We start from the raw sequence: 17,028 nt of genomic DNA, 5'->3' as shown, positions 1-17,028 counted from the left end.
GTAATTTCTTATTATATTGCTGCATTTTTCTGAAAACTGAACGCAGCAGGGGATAATTGTTTATTTTAGTAACTGGCAGTGAGATTGAATAAAAATACATGTACAAGTTCTGCTGAAATAAACGTATGTCTCATGTTTATACTATCTGCTCTCTAGATCCAGTCTGACACAGATCAAAACTATACCATATACTACTCCATCAGAGGCCCAGGAGTTGATAAAGAGCCTCTAAACTTATTTTATGTGGAAAGAGATACTGGAAACCTGTATTGCACTGGTCGTGTAGATCGTGAGCAGTATGAGTCCTTTGAGGTAACGTCTGAAGATCATGTGTTGTATTAAAAGAAAGCTGGGGAGGAAAGGGTTTATTTGGGTTATGCTCCGCATCACTGTTCATCACTGAAAGAAATTAGGTCAGGATCTTGACCCAGGATGGGAACTTTTAGGCAGGAGGTGATGAAGAAGCCATGGAAGGGTGCTGCCTGCTGACTTGCTCATCATGGCTTGCTCAGCCTGCTTTTTAAATAAAACTCAGGACCACCAGCCCAGGGATTGTTCCACTTACAATGGACTAGGAGGACCTTCCCATCAATCATTATTAAGAAAATGCCCTACAGGCTTGCTTACAGCCCAGTCTTATATAGGAATTTTTTCGACTGGTGATCCCTGTTTTCAGAGGACTCTAGTCCCTGTCAAGTTGACATAAAATTAGGCTACATAGCAGTTATTAACTTCAGTCACTATATCACTTACTCCCTTACCCCCCAAAATCAAAAGGAATAAAAAAATCATTAGGTTATTTCTGGCTTTATGATTTTTTTTTTCTGTTTTATTTTTCTAAAGGAGAAAACATCTGGCTATGCATTTGTTTGTCAGAGGGTTTAGCTCTGAGAAAAGAGCATGCTTGACCCATGTGAGAAACTGAATTCCATCCCCAGCACCACAAAAGAAAACAGGATTATTTTTACTTACTATTTTCCATGATTTTCCTCTATTCACAGCTGACCGCATTCGCAACAACTCCAGATGGGTATACGCCAGAGTACCCACTGCCGCTTCTCATTAAAATAGAAGACGAGAATGATAATTACCCGATCTTTACACAGAAACTGTACAGCTTCACAGTTCAGGAAAATAGTCGCATTGGTAAGTAGCTCCACCACTGATACAGGGCAGCTTGAGTGGGCTTTAGTTCATAAACTGAGCCTCTCTGTGGCCACAGGAAAGCAGCCTCCTGTGGTGGCAAGAACAGGACATTTTCTTCTGTCTTTTACCGGTTTCTTGGTTTGACAACCTGTGGTTTCTTAGTTTCTTATCCAGTCAATGGGTTATCTGTAGACAAGAATATCAAAAAGACTGCATGCATTCTGGTACCCTCCAAATAAGTTACTTTACATATCTATGAGAGGGAAATGAAATGGTTTTAGGTGAGGAACCTTTAAAGGAAGTCATTCCGCACGTGAGGCTATCTACTGCACTCCAGCGGTGAGCGAATGGGTAGGAACAGTCTGAGCATGATCAAGAGTCACTGAGAACCTTTGGGGACCTACCCTAGGAAGACCTGACTGAACCAATTACTGTTTAGAAAGAAGTGCCTCAAATGGTTAATGTAAGCACAGGCATGCAAATGGAAAAAGAACTCAAGAGTAATCAGGAAAAAAAAAAAACTGTTATTTTATGTAGGCATCTATTAAATTATAAAGGTTGTGATCCTGCTCTGTCAAAAGTCCTCCAGAAGAATTCCAAAGTAGCTGAAAAGAGTGAATTAAGAGACATAGAGCACATGCTTGGGTTTGGAAACTAGACTGGAGCTTTCCTCTGCAGGGTCTACTGTGGGGGAGGTCTGTGCAACCGACCTGGATGAGCCGGACACAATGCACACTCGCCTGAGGTACTCCATCCTGGAGCAGTCGCCTTCTCCACCCATGTTATTTACTATGCATCCCAGTACTGGTGTGATCACTACCACGTCGGCTCAGCTGGACAGAGAGGTAACAAATGTCAGCAGAGAATGCTGGATTAGAGCCTAGCTTTTAAGAGCACACTGTCTCAGCTGGACAGAGGGGTCACAAAAATCTGGAGAGATGGCTCATTGGTTAAGAGTGGATACATAAACATGTTGTGCTGGGAACCTAACCCATATCAACTGCTCATAGCACCAACCCCAGGGGATTGACACTCTTTTTGACTCTCTGACCATCCACCCTCACACAAGCACCCACATATACACATGATGATAAATAATGATGATGAATCTCAATTGAATATTGATGATAAAGTCGGTACCAAACACTGGACACATGAAGGAGTTTACTACAGTGCTTGGCAATAAACTTTTAAACTCTGGATTCCAGGGTGCGCACATAGCTTCAGGCCTTTTTAAATAGTGGAGCTTCTCTTTTGTCTGCAGATAACACAAATCTGTATTTTAGGATAGTAAAAAGGAATTTCTTTGCTTTCTCAGTCAACTGACTATTTTCAATAATCTCAGTGTACTTTGCTGCAAAGGGCACATGCATCTCTTCTGAGAGATGGCAATGTGAGGTTCATATGGGTAGGGAGGCCAAAAAGTTGGGAGTCATTCAGGCCTGCTTACAAAAGAGGTTGTGAGGGAGACAAGGGCTTCAGAAGGTGCCTGTGAGTAACATAAACATTAGCACTTCAGTTTTACTTTAGTTAGTTAATGGGTGAAGGCAGGAAGGATTAGCAGGAGCTGAAATTATGGTAAGAAGATGGCTGAAATGAATGAATGACAAGCAGACATTTTAGTTTTGAATATAAACATGTACTTTGGACAGGACATAAAACATCTGCATTGCTGTGGAAACTAACGTATGTGCCCATGACTACAGTGTTTCTCTTCCTTTTGAAAGTTCTTAAAGCTAACTGATTATATATTGAGTTGAAAGCACTTTCCCTTTGAGAAATGACTCAGTTTTCATATATTGATCATATATGATTAGAGTGATATATTTTTCTAGATGTAAATGCTGTGAAATAGAACAATGTTCTTCTAAATTATTAGTGCAAGACAAGTTACAGAGTAGAAGTCAAGATTCCATTTATAACGATGCTCTTTTATCTAATAGTTACATTTCTGTTGCTTTCAGTTAATTGACAAGTACCAGTTGCTAATAAAAGTCCAGGATATGGATGGCCAGTATTTTGGTTTGCACACAACAGCAAAGTGCATCATTACTATTGAAGATGTGAATGACAACCTGCCCACATTCACTCGCACTACAGTAAGTGTGTGCTGTTTACTAGAGAGAAATGCTTGACTTGGTGTTAGTTTTAAAGCGTGTGTATCCCTTTCTGTGCCTCATGGATTAGCACAAAATGATCACAATGACCTGCAGGTTTAAACATGAGAACATGGTACTTTGAAAATTACAAGAATGAGGCTTACTTCACATTGGTAATTTATTTTGTGAGGCTCAGTTAATGAAGCTTTCTTCTTCTTCCTTCTTCTAGTATGTGACATCAGTAGAAGAAAATACAGTTAATGTGGAAATCTTGCGACTTACTGTTCAGGATAAAGATTTAGTTAACTCACCTAATTGGAGAGCTAATTACACCATTTTTAAGGGCAATGAATATGGAAATTTTAAAATCGTAACAGATCCTAAAACCAATGAAGGCATTCTGTGTGTGATTAAGGTAAGAATTCATTATTAGATTGGATGTTTGTAACATATAATAGCAGGCAAAGATTTAATGGGGAGAAAGATATTATGGTAAATGGAAACATAAAATATATAATTTAGGTAATTATAAATACTATTTCATTTATACATATTAAATGAAATGAACATATTCATTTTGAGTAACTGTTAGTTTGCTTTCTATAGCTGTGATAAAGCACCATGAGCAAAAGTATCTTGGGGAGAAAACGTTCTTATTCATATTTGCTTGTACTTCCATATCACAGTTCAAAGAAAGGATAGGAACTCAAGGCAGGAACTGAAACAGAGGTCACAGAAAGACACTGTTTATTGATTTGCTCTCTTTGCTTGCTTAGTCTTGTTTCTTGGATACCTTAACAGCTTCTTAGGGGTGGCACCACCCACAATGTGCTGGGTCCTCCCACATCAATCATTAATCAAAAATATGACCTCACAGCTGTCCCACCCTAACCTAACCAGCCTTTATCCCTGGATCATTTTTTGTCAACTGTCCTTATCACCCCCCTAACCAGGCATAATAAAGCATACTTTCCATCGACCATGGATGAAGAGATTTATAAAATGAACAAATAGTGTCTTTAAGCTTTCTATATCCTTGTTCCTCCAGTGTTGTGTTCAAATCCAAAGACTTATACTCAGTTCAATTTTAGATTAACTGAATTTATTCTTTGAGCTAGCAGAAGGGCAACATCTTTAAACAGCATCATGCCCTGCCAAAGGAAGTAAAGGTAGGGCTTATAAAGGTGGACATGGCAGGGATCTATGGAATCCCACAGCTTTAAGAGTTTATAGAAGAGAAAAGCTGGGGAGCAAAATGCAAGAGGCCAAGACTTGGGGAGTTTACAAAAGCAAAAATCAAGCAGTTAAGTACCTCACAGCAGGAATACCATTATCCTACCCTTATCTCACTGCAGGCCACTGGGATCTCACAAGCATTCCAGGGCAAAGGTCAATGGCCCTTAAGGAGTACCTGGTTCTTTAACCATCACAGGGCTAAATTATTTGCAAATTATTATGCTAGTCTGAGCACTCCCAGAGAAGTATTTAATGATTGGGATAGAGCAGTTTCTTTCTGAGCAGGTAATAACCCAGTGCCGCTCACCCTGTAGGGTTGGCTGTCACATCCCCATACTACTAAACGTTTTATAGGCCTGGAGCTACAGCAGCATGCTGGTCTAGCACACACAAGGTCCTTGATTCAAGTTCTAAACCAATTTAAAGTGGGCATGGTGCTACACAGCTGTCAAACCCAGCCATTGGGAAGTGGAGTCAAGAGGGAGAGAAATAAATGTCATCTTTGGCCAATCTTGGACACATAAGACTTCAAAACAAAACAAAACAAAACAAAACAAAAACTTAACAATTTGACCTAGTTTTTGACTTCCAAATCCAGAGCAAGTAACTATCCTTCCTAGACTCTAAGACAAGCTGATTTAAAGTAACTAGTGTAAAATAACTGTTACAATCCAGACCTGAAATTGGAGTTTACATTGAACATATAAGTGATTGAGTCTTATCTAGAGCCTTATCTGGGATACCTTTCATTTTCAGTTTTCTTTTGAGGGAAATTTGTTGTTTGTTGCCAGCTGCATCCAAACACTGGATTTATTGAAAGCTCCCCCACAGTGCAGGCCTGTGTTAAATGTTCTCATGACTCTTCCCAATCTGATCCTTAGTATTTTCACATCAGCAAGTCCTTTATGTAATGCACTTCACACCTGATCATCTACGCATTTCTTGTAGCCTCTGGACTATGAAGAACGGCAACAGGTGACCCTGCAAATTGGCGTAGTTAATGAAGCTCCATACACTAGAGAGGCTAGCTCAAAGTCACCCATGAGCACAGCCACAGTGACTGTCACCGTGACAAATCAGGATGAGGGTCCCGAGTGTATCCCTCCAATGCAAACTGTGAGGATTCGAGAAAATGTACTAGTTGGGACTAGAAATGATGGATATAAGGCATATGACCCAGAGACCAGAAGCAGCAATGGCATAAGGTATTTGTTGTGTTCTTGTTCTTTTAGCATTGACAATGCTAGAAAAGTCCATAACTCTTGTTATTGGCTTTATGATTTGACTCATGATACTTCTTGTTGTGTTCCTTCACTGTGGTTAACAGGTACAGGAAGTTAAGTGACCCAAGAGGGTGGGTCACTGTTAATGAAGATTCAGGATCGATCACCATTTTCCGAGCATTGGATCGAGAGGCTGAGACCGTCAGAAATGGCATCTACAATATTACAGTCCTTGCATTAGATGCAGGTAAGAAATTTGCTTTTAAGATAGCTACCTCCATTTTCGATTGTATGCTTCCTCAGTTTTAAAGTAAATTACATATTTTTAATGTCATTGTGCCTGGGATCAGGCCTTTCAGATATAACACAAAACACCCTGCTAACAAGCCCTGCTACCAGCCCAACAACATACCTGTTCATCTTTTGAGACAAGAACTCACTGTGCAGTCCTGGCCAGTTGGGACCTCTTTGTGTAGAACATATTGGACTTGAATTCATAGAGATCTGACTTCATCTGTCTCCAAGTGCTGAGACTAAAGACCTTTGCCGTCATGTCCAGCCTACCAAACATACAGTTTTAAAACTGGCTTCATATACTGTTAATTTATTTTCCCTCAGCATAACATATAATTAGAAGTGTGCTGTCATTTATTAACCCATCAGCTACAGACTCTTTAGTATTAGATGCAACTATAAGATAACATCATCTAAGATAGGGCCAATGAGATGGCTCAGCTGGTTAAGGTCCTTGCTACCAAACCTGAAGACCTGAGCTTGATTCTCAGACACAAGGAGAGAATGGACTTCTGCAAGTTGTCTTTTGACCTCCATTGTTGCTAGTAATAGTTAAACACATTCCATAAAAATTAAAAGAAAAACCAATTTTGTATAAGAAACAGTTATAATATATTAATGATAGTCCTTAGAAAGTGGGAAATCTTCTTTAGAAAGATGTATTAATTTATCTTGTAACATTCAGGAATGTTCATAAGGAGGAGGTGTTTAGTAACATAATACACTTAGAAAACATAACATTTTACAGGAAACTAACAGTATACTTGGGGTCTAGATTTAAGCACATTGTATAAAAGGCATCAGTCACAGTTAATTGTGTGTAAAATGGGAGAGGGCAAATGTCAGTTCACATAGCCCACTTTGGTGTCTGTTGCTATGATGAAATGTCCTTATGGAAAGCAACATGGAAGAGAAAGGGACTTTTTTAAATTCACGAGTCCAGGTTGTGGTCCATCATTCCAGGCAAGTGAGGGCAGACACTTGAAGCAGGTAGTCACCTCCACAGTGAAGAGTGGCTTGAGTGAAAGCATGTGTATCTAGTGCTCAGTGACCTCTCTCTACTCTACAGCCCAGGGCTCAACATCCAGGGCTGATGCCATTACTAAGTGGCTGGGTGTACTCACCTCAGTTAAGGCAATCAGAACCACCCCACAAACCCCCTCTGCACAGACATACCCACAGGCCAATGGGATTCCACTCCTGACAAGCTGACAGGTAAACTAACCCCACACCATATAAGAACCTAAAATATAAAATTATATTTTGTGCAGCTTAAAAATTCAGAAAAACATGAGCACAGTGATTGTGCATATAAGACCTATTTAGTGTGTGAAGTATAATTTTGTTATAAGATATATTTGTTTGGGTGTGGTGTATCCTGGCAATTACAGTACTTGGATATTGGAGGCAAGAGAATCAACTCAAGGGCAACCTCAATTACACAGTAGGTTTGAGGCTAAACTGGGCTACCTGAGATTCTTTCAAAAAGAACTTGAAAAACACAAGGTATAATTGAATTTAGTACATTTGCACTAAATTTAACTATGCAGTTATAAGAAACATAACTCATTATGCTCTAACCAGCAAAATTAAATAAATAGGTGATACTGGAAGATGATTTAGATGTTACAACTCTTTCTAAGTTAACTCAAACAGTCTCAGAAGTGAATCTTCTCAAATATTGTTTCTTTGCTGATTGATCCTTCCTCTTCTAGAATATGTATTAGATGAATTTTTGCTGTTTGATTTTTTTTTAACCAGGATTTGAGGTGTGATCTAATTTCTGTTTAACAAATCACCTTTTTGTGTCCTTGAAGATCTTACATGTGCTTGTTTCAAAGCTCTGATGTAGGGTAAATGCATCTTCCAACTGGCGATCCTGTTGTTTCTGTTAACACTAATCATTAGGACCTATCCTAGCATTAATAGGGGGTATCTGATAGACTCCGCCTTTGGAGTCTCCCCTCCTACCTTACTCTATTTTAACTGGAAGGCAGTTTTGTAGTGACCTGCACATACATGTCTGGTCTGTGAACCAGACCAGTTCTTAGCCTGGCTGCCTGGTGTGTGTAGCCTGTGATGGCTCTAGAATGACCAAGACCCAGCCCCTGTGACAGAGGGGCCTTAGCTAAAGTTTTGGTTCCCAGGCAAGCTTAGTTTCCATTTGCTTAGGGTGGCAACTGCATATAAGACATGCCGTCAAGCTCTGGTGGTGAGGTTTTTGTTTTTCTTTTTCCTCCATCTGTAGTGTCCAAATCCTCCTTAATATGTGGAAAGAACAAATGGTTTAAACAGGACTCCTTGTTTCATGCTTGGCTTTAAACTTCATAACCTCCTTCCCCCGTGATTACTTCATCTTTGTATGCCCCAGACTTCCTGATGCAGTGCGCTGTTTAGAGTTATCAGAAGGATTTACATATATGAATGACACGTTAATTACAGAAGTTACACCCACAGTCCTAAGTTCCGTTTATTTAGTCTATAGATGACGGGCTATTTATGAGGCTACACCCATAACGATAACGTCTACATTTGGAAATGTCTCAATACCCTTGAACCATTTGTGGTTAAATTTTCTAAATACATATCTTCTACTACTCAACTTCCTTCTTCCAAAACCTAAGTATGTATGCCAAAGTCTAGTCTAGTTCTCTAGTCTAGCATTCATAAGTTCTCTAGTCTAGCCTTCAAGGGTTCTTAGCTCTTGCCTGTGTCAGCTTCCACCTCCTGCCTTCTCCGTTTTCTCCACATCACTGGTATGTGTGACATGCTGCCCACACTTAGTATAAGGACCCCTTCTATACATTGTTTTTGTCTCTTCAAAATCAGCTAAAACTTCTCTGTCAACATTTTTCATGCCTAGTGAACATGATCTAGTGAACAGATGAAAATATCTAAGTAGCAGTTATTATATGTATAGTCAAGCCACTTGGAAGCAATAAGATTTTTCTTTTAGTGTTCCCAGCGTTGTTGCTCATGACTGTATTTGTTGCAGTAACCTATGCATTATAAGTGATTAGTAAATATAGATATTAATTTTCATTGTAGGATTTCCTAGCAAAAAATAAAAGAAAGAAAAAAAATGTGTGTTCTTACTGCTTTATGTCTAGATGGGAGAAGCTGTACTGGAACTCTGGGAATCATACTTGAAGATGTGAATGATAATGGCCCATTCATACCCAAGCAGACAGTGGTGATATGCAAGGCTACCACGTCCTCTGCTGAAATTGTTGCAGTTGATCTCGATGAGCCAGTGAATGGCCCACCATTTGATTTCAGTTTGGAGAGCTCTGATTCGGAAGTTCAGAGGATGTGGAGGCTAACAAGAATCAATGGTATGCGCTTTCAAATATTGCCTTTCCTTTTCAATATCAGTATTCTCTCTCTCTCTCTCTCTCTCTCTCTCTCTCTCTCTCTGTGTGTGTGTGTGCGTGTGTGTGTGTATTTTGGAAAATAAGAGAAAAAATCATTGTAAGAGAACCATTTAAGAAGGTACAAATTTTGGTATAATGGGCAGTGAGCCCCTCCAGTGTTGGCTGTTGATGATATCAAGGACCCCTGAAATAGTCCTTAAATTTGCATTCACATACAAGCACTCACCTGCGTGGATGTTTGGAACTGTGGCCTGCCAAGCAGCTGGGGCAGTAAGTCCTTGTGGGGGTATCTGTATCTTTCAGAGAGCCCATCATCCCACAGCTTCTCTCTGACAACATGCTGGTGTCCCAATGTTTTGTGTCTCCTGTGTTCCCCTTGGGAATCTTACTCACTTTGGTTTCTAGTTGACTGTAGCCCAGAAGGGACCTATTGTGACAAGAATGGCTGAACGTAAAGTGGCTTTTCTCCATTGCCACACTGCATCACACTGACACCAGCACTTAATTGTAGTCTCCTGTATACACTGTAGTGGACTGGGAGGTCATGGCCTCATAGCTCCTAACTCAAGAAGAACACTCACCTTTGGGTGACTTGAAACATCACCGTTTTAAACCCCATGCTTTCAGTGACAGTGCCTCAGTTTCCTGCCATAAAAGTGCAAGCTAAGGCACCCTGTCTTAAACCATGATGATCTATGCTAACAGGATACACAGATTTTAAAACAACACTCTCTTGTGTGTTTTGGGGAGGAGGAAAGAGATTTTTATTTGTTCTTTCTTAAGAAAAGATAATTTTATTTTAATATTTTGTCGTTCCTATTTGTTTAAGGTCATAGTATTTCAGTTTAAATGCCATTAACAGAAAATGTAGGATTTTGAATAATTCTCTTTAGCCAAATAATATTTGCCTGTACCGTTGTAGTCAGAAGGCTTGTAAATCATTTTGTCTCTGTGGTATAAGAATTGAACCCAAGGTCTTGTACATGCTGGCCATGTGTTCTTTAACTGAGATGTAACCTAGTTCTAAATTTTCTTATTTTAAAAATACCAGTCCTTGAACACATGTGGAAGCTTAATAAATTCCAGGGTAAGAAGAATGTATCAACAGAAGTCTTGAAGTGACATGGATTTCATGTCGAGATCTGGATATACCAGTTGTTACATAAGTCTGACAATGGTATTTATTCTCTTGGCGCATTGGTTTATCCATGTGTAAAATTGGATTATTTCTAGAAATCAACAAGATAGTGAAAGACATAGAATATGACTCACTCCTAGTTTTGTTTTTGGACTCATGATTATGTCTTACACAATTCATTGAATTGGTAACTGTGGTTTCTATTGAAATACCAGCTCTGTGATTTTTTTTTTTTTTTTTTTTTTTTTTTTGGTCCTAGGAAGCCAATTTCACATTGGGAACTTCAAATACTACATAGAAAATGAGCACACCTCATTGGGAAATTAAGTAACACAGTGATTAGTCTATGGCCTGTGGCCATCTACAGTGAGCGTCACCTTACATCTTTTGCTCTGAGTCTTAGATCCTATCAGCATTTGATCTGTATATTTTCTAGTTTTGATCTAAAAAAAAAAAATACGTCAGAACAGCAACAAGAAAATTTAGTTGGTCCAAGTGTCTTATAGGACCATAAGATCAAGTTCCTTTGGTGTGCTTATGACCTGCCTGTTAAGTAAATGTGTTCCAAGTTGTCAGAACCAGTTCTTGTTGGTAAACCACAAGTATTCACGTCCATTTGCCACTTTTTTTTGTTTTGTTTTTTTGTTTTTGAGACAGGGTTTCTCTGTACAGCTCTGGCTGTCCTGGAACTCACTTTGTAGACCAGGCTGGCCTCGAACTCAGAAATCCTCCTGCCTCTGCCTCCCAAGTGCTGGGATTAAAGGCATGCACTACCACGCCAGGCCATTTGGCATATTTTATGAAAGAGAAAAAAAAAAAAAACCTTAACATACCCAAATTTCAGATGGCTGACTCCGTGATGAGTCACACACGAAGGGGAATCTAGAGTGATGGGTTTAAGTGACTAGATTAAAGATAGGACAAAGACTAACCTCTTACCAAGTTTATTAGTTATGGTAGCAAGGATTTGTTTAGGAACTGATAAAAATACTTTATTACAAGAACCAAAGGTCTTTAATAAAGAGGCAGGGCTCGGCGAGAAAGGCATTGCCGCTGGAGCCTGAGGCAGCTGCTCACATTCCATCCCTAGTCAGGAGTCAGGAGCCATTAATGCTGATGTTCAGCTCCAGCCCACGGGACACTGCTTTCAGTGTGGGTCTTCCCTCCCCATTTAAATCTCTCTTATAAAGCCCCAAAGACACATGACTATAGGTGACTTTAAAATCTGTTCAGGTTGGCTGTGGGTAGAGGCTTTCAGTTCAGCTACAGCTTCAGGAAGGATCCCAGCATTTATGATAGTCCATGAGTGTCCATTTGTAGGGAAGTGGATATCTGTTTGATAACTAGCCGGGTTTGTTCAAGAAGCTTTTGTATGTAACACCTGCTTTTATTGATTTATTCAGACACAGCAGCTCGTCTTTCCTATCAGAATGACCCTTCATTTGGATCCTATGCAGTTCCCATTCGAGTTACAGACAGACTTGGTCTGTCCTCACTAACCACATTGAATGTCATTGTATGTGACTGCATTACTGAAAGTGACTGCACCCTCCGCTCTGGAGAAAGGACTGGCTATGCTGAAGTGAGACTTGGACCATGGGCTATCCTTGCTATACTGTTGGGCATAGCCTTGCTATTTTGTAAGTTCTTTCTTGAGCTTAACTCAAACTCTTATAAGCAATTTAAAATTATTCTTATAATGAATGTTAATACTTATAGGTAGTGGTCTGAAAAGTGATACATTTCCATTTAACACAATATATTTAACATATACCCTTTAAACTTTCTATATATACCTATTTTATTTTGGTGGTAGTGTTCCCTGTGTGAAGGTCAGAGAACAATTTTCAGGAGTCTCTTCTTTCCTTCCATTATGTGGGACTGGGGGAGGGAAGATAGGCCTTCCATGTTGGTGGCAAGCACATTTGTCTCCTGAACCATCACACCAGGTCATGTATTTAATACATACTTATGTGTAACTCTCCTGTCTTGTCAGCAGAGTTTACATTTCCATGTAGAAATATACTATGTGGTATGTGTTTGTTGCATAACTGCTCTGGGCACACTCTTCTATATATGCTTTGACATTGGCAAACATATGTTCTTGAAAGGTGTTTAGGGTGGACCCTTTAGTGAACAATTTATCCAAGCCAGACACTATCAACTCAGTTTTACATTATTTGATGAGACACTTAAAGGAGCCTCTTTCTTTCTGTCTCCAGGTATCCTGTTTACATTAGTCTGTAGTGTTTCCCGGGCATCAAAACAACAGAAAATTCTTCCCGATGACTTAGCTCAACAGAACCTAATTGTATCAAACACCGAGGCTCCTGGAGATGACAAAGTCGTGAGTCACCTGTGTTTTTTAAGCCAAATAGAGGATGATTCAGCCTATAGTATTTCTTCTAACCAATGTTTTTCCTCAGCAAACTTCTTTTGGTGTCTGATAACTTAGAAGCAAATGCCATCCATCCAGGGAGTGAATAAAATGCATCTAGTTCCCATGGATGTGTGGTATCTCAGTTTGGACATGCTGTGCTACTTGATATTAAAACAATCCTCTAGCGCACATGCACACTTTTTTGTTTGTTTGTTTGTTTCATATGTTTTGCGGCTTCAGTGTTAGGCCTCTATTTTTAAAAGCATCTATCTAAGCTGCTGTTTATGTTTTCAAGTGTTTCACTTAATTACTCGCAGATCACCAGCATAATTTTTTTTTTTTAAACCTGGCTCCAGCAATAAATCTCTACAGACTTTGATCATGGTGGGAAAAAGTTTATTGGCCTCTTCCTGACTATAATATGGGTTAGAGCTGAGCCTGAGGCGGACAGTCTAAAGTGGTACACCAGGGAGAGGCACCTGCTCAGTGGCTCTGAGGGTTTTAACCCAGTCTGGGAAGGAAGAACAAGTAGACATCTTCCAAATGCATGACTGCTGGCTGGAGCAGGAAAGATGGAGACTGCACAAACAAACGACAAAACCAAACCAAATGACATAACCATACCTGAGAAAAAGACCAAGGTGGGAAAACCTTAATTACATGTCAGGATCTAAACACGCAACCAAGAAGAGGGGTGGCTAATGTGCTATTGTTTCTGGTATTTTCCTGCCTGGTTTACTGTTCAATTTATGTAGACTACAAGGAATACAGGATTATAGTAATTTTTTTTTCTGTGTATTTGAGTTGGAAGGAATGATGTTCAATGTTGAATGAGAAAGCTTGCTATTATTTCTGTTTCTTCTCTTGCCTGATAAGAGAATGAGTTTAGCTGAGAAAGCAAATACCTGTGGTGTGCACAGCATTGCTGCTTTTGAGGTGCTCGAAGGCAGGACAGAGCACGTGCAGTATGTTAAGGAGTCTTTAAAGGTGGAATCTACATGAAGCTTTTTGATTTGCACCGGCAATTTGTTTCTTATGTTAGATACATGTAGGTCAGTGTTGAAAAGACAGAGAGAGCAGGTCCAGTCCATGTCTTTGGAAGGATTACCTTGTGATGCTTACATCAAGTCCAGACAGTGTGTGCACTGTCTTTTCTTTCACTGCATGTTTAACTGATGCATGTCATTACCTTTTTAGTATTCCACAAACGGCTTGACAACTCAAACTATGGGAGCTTCTGGGCAGACAGGTTTCACCACCATGGGAACTGGAGTCAAAAGTGGAGGGCAAGAGACCATTGAGATGGTAAAAGGAGGACAGCAGACTTTGGACTCACGCAGAGGGGCTGGCTATCATCACCATACCCTGGATACTTGCAGGGGAGGACATGTGGAGGTGGACAACTACAGACACACTTACTCAGAGTGGTACAATTTCATTCAGCCCCGACTTGGTGATGTAAGTTTCTGAGTGATTCCCCAAACTATATTGATGTAATTTAAGTTTTAAAAATGGTTCCAACTTAAGAGTTTGTGCAAACTCCTCTTCTTAGTTAATGATGAGTCTATTTATTGGAAAGTTACTATTCTCAATTAATTTGGGTTTAATTATGTCCTAATTTATGTGGTCATTTAGTTTCCTGCATTTTCATTTGGCTTTTATTATTTTTTAAGGGAATCATTTTGTGTTAATGATTTTGCATCTGAAAAATTTTGTTTTAAGCAACCCAATATCTAGCACAAGGCAATATCAACACATATGACCACTTTGCCTGTTCCGAAAGAATGGAGCTCCCATCAATTTGGGTTCAATTTATCTGGGTGTGTTTTTCCTTTTACCATCATTTTGAAAGACAGAAGCAATGGCTGCATAAAACGAGTACTTGGGTGCTCGGTGACATGCAGGACTTTTAGAAGCATGCTAATACTGACTTTACAGTGTGATTTTATGATACAGACCAATCATGTGCATTTTCTACACATAGGAAACCATTAGAGGACACACTCTGATTAAAAATTAAACAATGAAAGGTAAATCAAAGCAATTCTTTTTCTGTTAGTACACTTTGGTGCTTAAAATAATAAAAATAAAATATTTTGTGCTTCTCCCCACCAGAAGGTACAGTTTTGCCATTCGGATGACAACCAGAAGCTTGCTCAAGACTACGTCCTCACATACAACTATGAGGGAAAAGGCTCAGCCGCTGGCTCTGTGGGTTGCTGTAGTGACCTACAGGAAGAAGACGGGCTTGAGTTTTTGGACCATCTGGAGCCCAAATTTAGGACATTAGCAGAAGTATGTGCAAAGAGGTGAACGACTTCTAATAGGAAAACGAAAACTAATAGATTCACTGCCTTGCCCTCCCTGCTTTTCACTGTAAACCAGGAGTTTTCAAAAAACAGAAGATGTTATATTGGGGGCTCCCTCCCCCATCTCGGTCTGCAGAATCTCCATGAAAATGCACATTTACAGAGAAACTTTGTAATTAGTACTTGAAAACCATTATGCATGGATTTCAATTACTTCTTTTTTACCAGATGACATCTTAGGTGGAAACTTGAGAAAATATGCATTGTTTACATTGGGTATAATGACAGCAGCCAACTTATAGTGCAATAAAGTTGAATGGATTTGAGACTATTTATAGACTATTGACTATAACCCAATTGGAGACTGTAGACACAATTATCTCCAGTTAATGGATTAACTGGTTGTTCATATGGTGCTTGGAAACAGTTGCTTTCCTAAACATTCTAAACTGTATATGCTGTGCCTTGCTTTAGTTATATTCTTGTAATATGGCCTGGCTTCATAGTACAAAGGTAGATTGCCAGGCAGCATTTGAGTGTGCTTGAAATTCTAATCCAGTGGGTGTTAGCTTCTGTTCTGTGTAAAATCCTGCACTGAATCACAATCTCTTTTGTACCAACTTTGTCAGTTAAATTTAGATTTCAAAACTTCTTTATAATGTGTTCTGTTTTTCTAAATGTTTTTGTCTGTGAACACCAAATGCTCTAAACTCCTATCCTCTCTATTTTAATTTTTTTTTTCATTTTCTCTCCTGTTTGACTTTGAAAGGTCTACTTCCAAGATATCCCTAAAAGTTATCTTTTCTCATAAAATAGTTGGTGTGTATGCATATCATTGTTGGTTTTCTTAAGCTCAATGTAATAGCAACATTATTGTTTTGGATTTTTTGGTAATTATTGCTTCATTTTTGTCCTTAGTAAAGAACTTTTAATTTTCCCAGTGAAACTATGGGACTCTTTCATGATCTTTTTGAAGCAATGTTCTTTGTGACAGAAGCAATAGTGTATGTAGAAGTAGGTTGTGGCAATCTAATATAGAATAGCATAGTTACAATTTCCATCTTTAATTCAAGGACACTGGAAGTGGGAAGTAGTGATAGAGTTTAGACTCAGCGTCTCAGCATAATAATCTCAAACAATCTCTAGGATAATGCCTTCTCCAGTGTTTTAGATGATATAGCTAGTTATAATTACATGGTTGTAAAATTAGTTTTAGAAACAGTTTGTAATTATAGTTATTTTATGAAATATAGGAAATGAGCCAAGCAATTTAAATTTTTTTAGAAATTTACACACAAGTAAACTTCATAGCTAGCCAAGTTCCAGATCACAGGACACACTCCCTTCAGTCAGTGAGCTCAGCACTTACCCTCGATGGATGCATATTCTAGGTTGGATATTCTTGGTGCAATATGGATATATGTGATTGTTCACTGTGTGTCTGTCTTGAATTTATCAAGTTGGCTTATAACAATTGTTTTCAGAACAAACATTGGGAAAAATTTTAAACATGAACTATGTATGCAGTGAGGTCATTGTTATTTAGTGAAAAATATTTCTCAGAGTTATTTTTAATAAATTATATATAAAATGGTTGTGTGCAGGTGGTGAAGATAATACGAACTAAGCTACTTTAAGCAACTGGTGTGGGTTGGTTACTTGGGTCTGATGTGTGTGAAAGTGGTTTTAATGGGGAGAGCCAGCTTCCTTTTCCCAGCTTCTGTTCAGGGATTATGGATTATCTGGATCCACAGACATACATGCAGCATTATTATCAGTACACTGGGTATTATTCCTGTGTTGTGGGCATTAGCGATTTTGCATTTTCT

The 17,028-nt window shown here is 39.1% G+C and overlaps 1 protein-coding gene across 2 annotated transcripts in view; it reads left to right on the top strand.

Annotated features, from left to right (window-relative positions):
* The window catches only part of LOC110284666 (desmocollin-2), a 28,808-nt gene extending 12,014 nt beyond the window's left edge, over positions 1-16,794 (top strand). The window contains exons 5-17 of one of the 2 annotated variants that reach the window (XM_021150490.3): positions 157-312; positions 1,002-1,146; positions 1,825-1,991; positions 3,111-3,245; positions 3,475-3,660; positions 5,430-5,686; positions 5,809-5,951; positions 9,109-9,333; positions 11,914-12,150; positions 12,733-12,857; positions 14,088-14,348; positions 14,875-14,920; positions 15,006-16,794. In XM_021150490.3, the coding sequence (XP_021006149.1) occupies positions 157-312; positions 1,002-1,146; positions 1,825-1,991; positions 3,111-3,245; positions 3,475-3,660; positions 5,430-5,686; positions 5,809-5,951; positions 9,109-9,333; positions 11,914-12,150; positions 12,733-12,857; positions 14,088-14,348; positions 14,875-14,910 (2,073 nt within the window). In that variant the 3' untranslated portion in view covers positions 14,911-14,920; positions 15,006-16,794. The remainder of the gene's footprint in view (positions 1-156; positions 313-1,001; positions 1,147-1,824; positions 1,992-3,110; positions 3,246-3,474; positions 3,661-5,429; positions 5,687-5,808; positions 5,952-9,108; positions 9,334-11,913; positions 12,151-12,732; positions 12,858-14,087; positions 14,349-14,874; positions 14,921-15,005) is intronic. The other variant, XM_021150489.3, reaches the window with a different exon arrangement.
* Positions 16,795-17,028: the final 234 nt, after the last annotated feature.

The sequence above is a fragment of the Mus caroli genome, unplaced genomic scaffold (assembly GCF_978045245.1).
Source record: "Mus caroli unplaced genomic scaffold, Mus_caroli_1 scaffold_19, whole genome shotgun sequence".
Classification (NCBI taxonomy): Eukaryota; Metazoa; Chordata; class Mammalia; order Rodentia; family Muridae; genus Mus; species Mus caroli.
The sequence above is the reverse complement of the archived record's forward strand: the minus strand, read 5'-3'. Positions and strand labels throughout refer to the sequence as shown.